At 44.2% G+C, this 11,045-nt stretch overlaps 1 protein-coding gene across 3 annotated transcripts in view; it reads right to left on the bottom strand.

The window, feature by feature from the left end:
- Positions 1 to 569: 569 nt before the first annotated feature.
- XYLT1 (xylosyltransferase 1) overlaps positions 570 to 11,045 on the bottom strand; it is a 202,598-nt gene continuing 192,122 nt past the window's right edge. For all 3 annotated transcript variants that reach the window (XM_055805406.1, XM_055805405.1, XM_055805407.1), the window contains one exon: positions 570 to 8,527. In XM_055805406.1, the coding sequence (XP_055661381.1) occupies positions 8,205 to 8,527 (323 nt within the window). In that variant the 3' untranslated portion in view covers positions 570 to 8,204. The remainder of the gene's footprint in view (positions 8,528 to 11,045) is intronic.

Below are 11,045 nucleotides of genomic sequence, written 5' to 3'. Positions count from 1 at the left end.
TGACTAAGTCTTTTCTCTTTGGGATGATGAACACTTTGGAGATGCATTGCATCCCACAGTTGATGGCCTTCAGCAATGAGACCTAATCAAGCTTCTTGTTAACATCATCTGTTTACCACTCATTGAGATCTTTGGAAAAGGCAGGGAGAATCTGGCACAAAAGCCGCCACCTGAGTTTGAAAACTAGGAGAACTTGGCCCAAAAAGCTTGGATGTGTCTCCAGATCCCACAGTGCAGGCAGTGCTGGGAGCCCTGCGGGGTCCAACCTACCTCCCAACACTGCTGCTGGTGGCAGCACCCTTCACCAGGCTGCAGGTGAAGCAGCACCGTGTGCCTGCGAGCCATTGTCTGGGCCAACAAAAACTGATTTCTGCAAAGTGTCCATGAACATTTCCCTCATAATTGCTATGGCTGGGAAATAAAGCCTGAGAAATGACCGACCGGGCAGCATATTGGCATCAGCACTGTGATCACCGATCGGTAGTGCTTGGTCCCATTTTTCCTCCTAAATATCACCAAGCAGCAAAGTGCTTCAGTGGGTTTGAAAATAACACAAGGTGCACATCTACTCCTAAAGACAGCCTTTTTTTTATTTTAAAATTCTGCATCTGAAAACACAGTATGACAGAAAGCATTTATATACAACTGCAGTGTTTTTGGTATAATACAGTATTTAATACATCCATTTCTTTTTCTGCAAAAAAATTTGCTTTGTTGGACAATAAAACCAAACTCCCATTGACAAAGAATACAGCTAAGGCACATTGTTTTCTGCTAAATGAAAGACAAAAGGGTGCAAAAATGGGTAGTGCAATAATTGCTGAAAATCACATTCTACTACAAGAAAAGCATTCTGACTTTGAACTTTGATTACCGGTCAATTTAAGACATTTCAATATCTCATAAAATACTCCTTTAAATAAATAGCAAAATATCTACAACTTTCAGTGTGTTCCATTTGAATTCCCAATATTTTTTTTAAACTTTGCTGTATATACATGGCTTTCTTTTTTCTTATTCAATAGCTTACAAAATATTTCTGTACAATTTTATGCATATTATGATCTATAACAAAATAGTTATTTCTTAAAACTATATTACCACCAGTCTTTGAAAATGACAGAATAGGAATAACTTATTATGGACTATGTTAGGCAATACAAAAATCCAATCAACCCAAAACAAAACCAAAATGACAAAGTCAGAAAAATCATTTCATTAACTCAAATTAATTCTTTTTGTTTCGCAAATCTGGTTTTCTACGTACACCCTTTTCAGTTGCCTTTAGGGTTGTATCCGCATCTGAATACCTAAACAGGATAGGATTTGGGATTCCTCAAAGCACTGCAGCCTGCCGGGAATATTGGTGCTACTGCAACATGACAGTTCTCATGGAGAAAACTAGGAAAGAAACCCAACATATACGGGCCTTGGCAGAAGTCCTTGGTTTCTGCTGATTTTGACAACCTTTGGATGAAGCTCCAACAGCCAAATTTTTGGAAATGCATTTACGACTTAGATGATACAACCAGACTCCCCTGTCTTCTAAATGTACTGTTAGATTCCCAACCATCACTCAAAATCTGGCCCCACATGGTGACATTCTTCAGATTTTAAGACCATACCATGAAGAGGATGCATCTACTCCCAGCTATCAGCTATCGAATCTGAAAGGAATGCTACTACATCATGTCAGAATGAGTGAAATTACTCCAGAATTTGTCTTGTGCCTCTGAGAGCAGTCTGTCCTGTTACAGTCTGAAGATAAATTAAAAGTTATTAAGTTTGTACTTTGTAGGTAATTAAATCAACCTTCCTTATCTACAGTGAGTTGCAAAAGACAGAGCTCATAATTTCCTAAGGTTTATATGAACATATGAGCCATCCTTTTGCCCAAAGGGAAGGTCATTTTCTTCCCTTAAAGACTGCATTTGTAAGCAATTTCTATTGTATTTGTGAAGTGTAAGCTGACAGCAACACAACTGTGCTGTAATAGAAACCTCAAGGTGCCTTTTATTTATTCCACAACAAACAGAAAAAGTGAGCAAGACACAGACAACATCAAACTTTCTAACACAGTTTAAGGCCACATTTAGAAAGGATGAAAGTAAGGCTTTCTTTAAGGGGCAACACACTGGATGCTGCAATGGGGACAGACACCAAGCAATCCAGAGCTGATCGGATTCACCCAAGGAAAATCTGAAACACCACCCTAATTTTGGCCAGCAGGTCTGTGCCTTCTTTTGGATGTAAGCAGGAAAATAAAACGAAATGCCACAGACATCCTCCTCCAGAATATTCCCAGCAAACTGAAGGTGCTCCCCTAGCGAGAGGTTGCTATCTTCTCAGTTGAGGGTGTTAATTACAACAGAACCAAAGACAAGTCAAGTCATTACAATATACAAATGCAGCGCAATGAACTGCGCCTAGAATTGTCACTCTGTCATCAGAGGCACCTGTACAGTATCTTGCTGTTTATTTGGCAAGGTTACAAGTAATACTTCTAGGTTTTAACAAAGTAGAAAGAGAATTTGCATAGATTGTACATTCAGTTCAAGGAGATTTCTGGTACCTTTTTTTGTTGTTATCAGGTAAACGTGTTTGCAGACACAGTGAGGTAGCAGCTGTGATAGCACCCATGAGCAAAAGAAGGTAACCAAGGCAGAAGCAAAGAGCAGAGAGTGATCTACACACTACTGTTAGTCTACAGGAACAAAATCAACATGGTACCTGCAGTATCACACCGTGAAGGTTAATCGCTGCCAACACCAAACGTAACTGGAGACAGACTAGCGCTACTGTGGCCGTGGGGCTGTAAGGTTTGTTGCCTCAATTTTAAATGCTCTCAGCCCGATTCTTTTCTCCCTTACTGCGATGGTGGCTGTAAAGGTTTTCAAAGGCCAATCCCTTCTACTCTACCCCTCCAAAAGGAGTTACAAATCAGAGCATTTACTCATCCTTGAAGAGTCTACAGGAAAAAAGGTATTTCTCTACAGAGTCTTGCTCGCTGCCCTTAACCCTAATTTGTTTGGCTCCTCTGTGCCTGGCTGCAGCAGCAGCTGCCCTCAGCCGCCATTCCCGCTCTCCAGCTCCTGCTGGGCCCCTAGGAGGGCAGTGGCCCATCCCTCCAACTCCACACTGCTCCCACCCTCTCTGGGGGCTCCAGTCCTGGAGCTATCTTGGCAGAAGCCTGAGGGTTTGGTCTAGAAAGACCTTTTTACATGATGTTTTCAATTGCCATTTAGCATGTGTTTAATTCATGTCCTATGAATGCTTCAGACTATCCTGGAGGTCTTGAATAGCTGAAATAAAAGCACGTACGGACCATTATCTTTGCATAACCAGGCTGAAACAAAGGCCAGTGCGAAACGCCGCCAGCTACTTGCTACCAGGTCTGATGCTGGAATAACTAAACCTACTATTACATGTATTAAATGCCCCTGCGTGAAAATTGGGAAAAGATAATTGCAATCACTTTTACCAACTCCTTCACGTGTGTTAGTACTGAGCTGACTGAAGGCTGCTCTGAAAAGCAAACTTTTCTGATTTGCAGCTAGGGTTTTTGAAGAAGCCTAAGGGATTTGGCTCACACAAGTACAAAACTTCCTGCTCAATGGAAAGTGGTGGAGCTCGCCAAGGTTTCATGTGGCCAACTCCTGAAGCTTTGTGATCTCGGAAGACAATGAGGGTGTGACAGCCGGCGGGAAGCTGGCAGTTCTCTGACAGCTGTGATGAAAGAGAGCCAGAGAAATCAACAGAAAGTTGGTCCTCATTGCCTGGACACGATAAAAATCTGGATCTTGTTTTCTTTTTATCTGGGAAGTCAAAGCTGAGATCTCATGGTATCAGCATTTCCCAGCCTTGCTGTGCAGAAGGTGCCCAGATTGTTCAAAGGTTTGTTGGAGCACAACTGTGTCAAACTTTTGTGAAGTTTCAGCAGCTTCTTTACCCTTCATCTCTCCCTTTGGCCAGGCTCAGAATATCCCAGTTCTGATTCACTGACTTCACTACTCTGTCCACCATAATCGTGGCTAAGAGTGATGGAGATTTCATTAGTATTGCAATTAGTGCTGTAGGAGATGGACAGAAGGTGAATACACATTAGCTGGTCCTTTTGAAGGTGCTGCAGGATCATTGATAATGTGCCGTTAAACAACTGTACATGCATTGTGCACTGAAGCCAATACTTAGGAAAGTCAATTTGTAACAGATGAATGCACATTCCTGTATCTCTAGGCTCAGCAATAACGAAGGCTTAACAACAGAGATACAGAGGGACTTTCTTGTATAACACTTGCTATCATGAAGGAATTGTTAAAATTCTCTGCTTGCCGAGAGCACAAAAAATGAAGACATAATTCAACTCTAAAAAACCCTTTCAATATCAGAAAATGAAAATACAAATACTACAACTCAATGTCCCAATGACATCAAAGAAAGAATTGGACAAATCTGAAAATAAACTGTCATTTGAGCTATTTCTATTAGCCTCAAGGCTTAACATTACCATATAAACAGGTTTGCATAATGCTGAGACTGACTTTGGATGTAATTCATTAAATCATGTATGTAGATGTTCTGCATTGTGCCACATTCTTTTTCTGCGTAATACTGATTGATCACAGAAGTGTTACATGGCTGTCGTGCAGAATGGGCAGGGAATTTGAACGAGCAAAGCATTATGCACAGAAGACAAATGTGTGCCCATGGAAGTACAGCCCCCTCCCACAGGAAGGGATGTTCATCAAAACTGGCCTTCAGGTGGAGTCCTCTTCAGCCAGGACTAGCCAGCGTGGCTGGAAAACAACACTCGCACATTCAAATGAAGATGCGTAACTCGCTTGTTTCGCATGAACTGTGGGCCCCTGCTCTGAATTCTCCTTTTCACCAAATGTAAGATCTGTGAAGTTATTCTCTTCTCACACTACATAATACGCAACACAGGCTCCAGGTGCCTGCCGTTTCAGAACCACAAAAGCCACCAAGCAGGATGTCGCTCTTAGCAGCGCTACCACAGCATCGACTTGGAGCAAGCTCTGATCCCTGATGCAAAGTCTTGCTTTCCATGGTTCTTCTTCACAACTACAGAACTTTGTAACTCAGACACAGTGTCCCATCTATAACTCATGTATCCGTGTCTGCATACTAATAGCTATAGTGGAGGTTGTCATTTAGGTCCAAAACTTGACACTGCCCCCAGAAGACATTCCAAACTCGGCAGCTCATCCTTTCATGACTTCAAACACAGACAGTATATACTCAGATCATACTGCCACACCCTTTATTTATGCTGGACTTGACCCTGAAGTCCTTACTCAGCGTTGGCACTCCATGGAAGTTTTGCCTGAGAAAGGACTGCAGGATCAGCCTCTTCAGTTTTATACCATATATTTCAACAGCAGCACTGGGATTGCCAGCTTGCTACAAAACTTCTTTGTGTAGATGCTTTTTGTCTTTCAGAAAATAAACTAATATAAATTTTGTTTTATTTTAAACCTAGCATATAATGTAAATAGATATATCAGCAACCATTTGTTTTCTTTCCCTTTTTTGTACTAAAAGAAAATAATTTGCACCTTCCATTTTAAATGATAAAAGTGGCAGATTTTCTTCTAACCACAAAAGATGGGATTGTTGCCACCATCTGCTTGGTCTAGTTAATAATGAAAACTTACCAACAAAGCACTTAAAAACATTCCTGCTTAAGAATAAAAAAAGTATCAAATTTAAAAACCAAGTTATCTGCATGCATGTGTGTGGGCGCACCCTTATACATATGCTTATGTGCAAGACAGACTGAAGATTTTGCCGCTACCCCAGTAGTCTTATTGAGAACAATCACTGGCTGGGATTGTTAACGAATTTTATTGTGTGCCCAAATACGACGTTCTTAATTTAACCTGCAGGGCTTGGCTTGAACCATAGACTTGCCATTGCATCAGTGTGACTAAAGCCCTGGACTTCACAGTGAGGATTGGAGATCCCCAGAAAATTTGAACTTCATGAAGGAATGTCAGATTAAAAACAAGCGCTGTTAAAAAACCTCCACTGAATAAGTAATAACACTGTGTTTCTATTATATAAACCTGTTGGCAGCCCTGGTTTTAAACACGCTTGCTACTAGAGCTGGTTGTGAAGCTGGAACATTACCTTGACCGAAATATTTCAACCAGCTCTCACTGCTACAAGCTTTCCTAAAACTACTGCTCTAGTGACTGTCAAAATCAAGACAAAAAAAGAAAAGGAGGTGTGAGGGGAGGAAGGCCTTTTCTTAATAAAGGCAGCTTCAGTTAGTAAGATAACGTAATCTTCAAGCTGCAAAAGCAGCACCTACTAATTAGTCATTGACTAAAACATAAATAATAAATACCTAAATTGTTCCTTCTATGCATCCGTTTTTGTGCCAGATAAACATTTCAATGCTTTGCCTTAATGCCAGCACAGCTGACACTGCAATTTCAAGTCCAAAGCAAAATGCAAGTAGCTTTAAACCAATACGTCGGAGAGAGATACTAGAAGCCACTGGGATCTGCGTGTTACGGTCATCTTGCAACTGTTGTTTAAAAGGGAATTCAACCTTTCTGTGAGACGCGATTACAGCATGATTTAAGGGTCTGTTTCCCTCCTGCTGTGGATGCATAACTCTCATCAGCAGAAAGTTAGCCATAGACACAGAAGGGTAAACAGATACCTCACTTCATTACATCAACAGGATTTTTCTCCTAATTAACCCAATAGCTTTTAATAGCCTTTTTGGGTTACGTTGTTAACAAGAGATTACCACAGCAACAACAAACTGCATGTTTTATGTTAATGTAAAATGCATTAGTTGGAGATTAATTTGCATACCCCCCCTATATTTTAAAAGTTCTTGGAATGTAAATAAATCTTTTTCCTACTGTAGAAAATGCAGCTTAAAACGATGCAAAACATGCCATTTAAAACAGGATGCAGCCTGCTAGAAATTCTGAAGACACACAAGGGTAGGTTGTTGACAGAATAAAGTCAAAGCACTGAGAACTACAGCATTGCTCTCCTTCGCCGTCAGCTCGTGGCTTCGGCCAGGAACCCATGCCCTGCACAAGCCTAGAAGGACCCTTCATGAACACGAAGAGCTGGCAGATCTGAGATCAAGGGAGGGAATTAGTGTTAAGACGTACTAGCCACTATTCGCATTAGGGAAGAAACATGTTGTTACAGATTTAGGTCCCAATTATACCATTCTACTGGCTCCACACAACTCCACTGCCTGAGAAAAAACTCAAGCTCAGCTCACAAGCAGAATCGGCAAAGGCTGTGAGCAGGCACATTGCAGCCCACCCCCAGCCTACAGACACACCTGCTGCACTGCAAGTCTGCAAAAGTGCTTAGGTACTGGTGAGCTTAGAAAAAAACCCCGCAGATTCCAAAGGGCTGAAATCCAAAATACTTCTTTGTTCTTCAATTTAATACTCTTCCTACCCAGACCCTGAACCTGACTGCATGAGACACAGAAATCTAATATAGCAAGCTGGTTCCGTTTAGAGTTTATCATGGAATTAAGTTTTAAAAAATCTCTGAAAATAATCTGGAAGTTTCTGCTTTTGCTTGTTTTTCCTAAGCAGGATAACAGACATTAACTAAGTTTAGAATTACTTTGTGTAATTAAAAAAAAAAATAAAAAAAAATAGAGTGAGGCTGTACCATAATTATTTCAGGTCCTGTGAGGTAATGCAGCCATACAGGCTCTAGCCTGCAGTAACCGACCTCCCCAGGATGCATAACTAAAAGGGAATTTTGCTGTGATTTATTCAGGGTAGCAAAATAAAGAAAGCCTATGAAACAGCGGAGGTACAGACAGATTTATTTTTAAGAAACACTTTTAGCAGCTGCTCCTTTGCTGCCCTCTCCATGGCTTGCTGCTGCCGTTCTGGAGCCGTTCTGGAGCCTGCAGAGGCGGCGGGTGCAGTGGCACATGTGGCCGGGGCACCTTGGGGAGGCAGGGGCTGCGGGGTGGCCGAAGCTGCCCCTGACAGCAGGATGGAGAGGGCAGTGCCAAAGGCCTTGTCAATCTTTTTTTTTTTTTTTTTTAATGAATTATATTGCAATAAGTAACAAAAAATTATAATGTTCCCTTAGGTTTCTGAAATGCGGTGTGGGATTCACATACGAACAAGGTTAAATTCCCTTTTAAAAACCTGTGCTGGAGGAGAGCGTACCAGATGCTACCTCAAGCGACCGTCGGGTTTGATGGGGCCCAGCTCAGATTTAGGGTCCGGGCTCAGGGAACTCCAGGCTGTCTGAGCACAGCTCTGCATGACTGGGCAGGCGGTGGGGCCGGTGCTGCAGATGTCCACGGCCGACCAGACGCTGCTGACCAGAGAGTCCACCCAGGCTTCTAGCCGGGCACCCACGAGCTCTGCGTTCCTCTTGGCCTGGTCCACACGGGCAGCGCTGATGGGGATATTCAGGACAGGGTTCAAGCCCTGAAAGCTCTGCTCCATGTACGCGTTCTTCGGAGGCCCGCTGTGATACTTCATGGCTTCCTCTGGAAATGCAGAAATAAAGCCAGACGTTAGTGCATTAAAAAAATCCCTCGAACCTTCAGGGTCTAAAAGTACAGCAAACAAAAAGGCGAGAGTTAGTGGTGTGCTACAGTCTGTTTCCCCAGCGTTGAGGACATGCTGCAAGCTGAGAACGACTGGCTGCGTGCAGCAGTTCAGCTCCTGCTCACCACCAGCAGCTCCGCTCACCACGACGCTCGCGCTGCAGGTGCTGCGTGAGCAGGGCACAGCGCTGAGGCTGGAAGCCGCGTCCGCCTTACTAGCATCATGTACAGCCGGCGTCCCCAGAGCTGCCGGCCAGCCAGGCACCGCACAGGGCTGTTCTGCACAGCACAACGAGGCAGGCCCAGCCTCAAGAGCATCTCAGCTGCAAGCTCCTATCTGTCCCTGGAGCCTGATCGACGTGCAGCTCCTCCTCAGAAGCCCATTCTGCGTTCATGAGAAGCTGATTTTGCCTCTTTCACCAGAGGAGCAGCCCGGGAGATAAGCCCCGCACAGCTGACATTGCCGCTGCAGACACCCGCGGAAGGCTGTGCTTTGAAATCAGCAAATAGTTCAAGGACACTTGGTGTGAGAAGGCTGCCGACTGTCGTCAGACCTTCAGGTGCTATCATTAATTTGTCTCAGATTGTTTTTTTTCCCCCTAAACTGATGAACCATGCCCTGCTGTGGAAAAGTCACAAAATTTGTTAGCTCAGCCTGCCTCCAAAGACTGGGTGGTGCCCCCCTGGCACTGGAAGGACACCACCACGGCCTCGGGCAGACCAGAGCCATAATGAAATACCTGCAGCCCCAGCATCATCCCTGGAAGTGCTCCAGTCTCGCTGAGAGAGTCTTCTCTCATGAAAATTACATTTTGAGCTCTTGTACCAAGTAACGGATCACAACCATTTCCTAATGACGCTTCTGTCTGCGCTGTGGTTGCTCCCCTTACGGCAGCTCTTCTGCCTCAGCAGAACGCAGTAGCTGCCCCGAGTCCGTGATGTTGCAGCTAAGGTGGTGTCAGGCTGTGACACCTTCAAAGACCACGAAGTGGCCACTGCTGGTCAGCCCACCCTTGCCCTGGCTGGCTGACTGCTCCAGGCCTGCGAGCGCACCAGGGTGCTGCTCATAGAGGCAGTGCGGAACCTCCCAGAAATGTTCACCCAGTGCCTCCGGGGACTAAATTTTCAACCATTTCTTTCTGTTCTCAGCTGGCTTCCCTCGCATCCTCACTCCGGCAGCACAGAGGATACGTTCAGCTCTGCCAACATACACACTGTTGCACACAGAATGGGCCCATTCAGGGCGCTCCGGGCTAGGAAAGCCACCGTGCTCGGATAGCGTTAGGGGGCCAGGAATTACATATTCATGGCTACAATTCCTTCCACATGTCCTTGCTGCTTCCACCGCAGCCTGACACTGAGTCCTTTCTTCCATGCAGAGGACAGTGTCTCAGGCGCTGGCAGTAAATCAGGACATTTATTTAGAGGGAAAAGGGACGTTTAATTGGAGCTTTGCTGTTACATTTGCAAAGTCTTTAATGTCAAATACTGTGCAAGTCCATTACTTCAAATACCCAATTAAATTAGTTTGGCACATCCCCATCACCATTATACATCATTTAACTGCTCCTGCATTCATCTAAACTCCTCTCTCTGTTTTTAATGGTAGATATCCACAATAACCTCTAGCCAAAATGAGTTTATTCCATGCACATGGGTCAGAAGTACGCTCTGCTAGAGCACTGCAGTTTAAGAAACAGAACAAGTACACATGATTAAATTTCCTCCTTTGGAAGCAATTAAATATGGAAGACTGTTTGTCAACATATTAATTAAATAGGAACTTTCTAACTAAAAATCCCCAAACAAATAAGAGTTGGCATTACTAGCAGGATCATCTGATTGAAACAGGCAATTCAGAGAGCTTGCTAAATTAAAGCCCGTTGTGCATGTGTTTAGCACACGGAACAAGAGAGATCTTTTTCAGACAAATAACAGGATAGAATGGAATTTGCTTTTCTCTCTGGTTCAGCCCTGCACTCACCCCAGGCTTCAGGACCTGGTGGATCACCGGGACTGGAAGGAGCGAAACCTTCAGGAACTGTAGGACCCAGTGCCTGGCAGTGCAGCAGGTCACCTCTCCCTGAACCTGTGACCCTCGCTGCTTAAGATCAGCGGGCTGCTTTTGCTACAATACAGGTGACAGCCCCAGCAACTTCAACACTTCTAAAGGTCTCCAGTCTGCTGCAGTTGTGTTGGACACGCCGTGCTACTCACACCAACACGCTGCTGTTTCATTCTGCCCCGGAACGGGCTGAGCTGCAAGGGCGTGTGCCGGCAGGTACGGCAGCAGCACTGCTTAACAGGGCTGAAGGTAAACTTTCTGGAAAAGCCACCCACAAGAATCAGCAGATATGAAAAGACTGCTGAGGACGGTACTAAAGGGAACAAGACACTGTGTTTGTCAGCATGTTGGGGGCTACTGCTCCCACAGCGACAGTGTGCTTCTCTGACGTGA

This window comes from Falco peregrinus, chromosome 5 (genome assembly GCF_023634155.1).
Source record: "Falco peregrinus isolate bFalPer1 chromosome 5, bFalPer1.pri, whole genome shotgun sequence".
Lineage (NCBI taxonomy): Eukaryota > Metazoa > Chordata > Aves > Falconiformes > Falconidae > Falco > Falco peregrinus.
The sequence above is the reverse complement of the archived record's forward strand: the minus strand, read 5'-3'. Positions and strand labels throughout refer to the sequence as shown.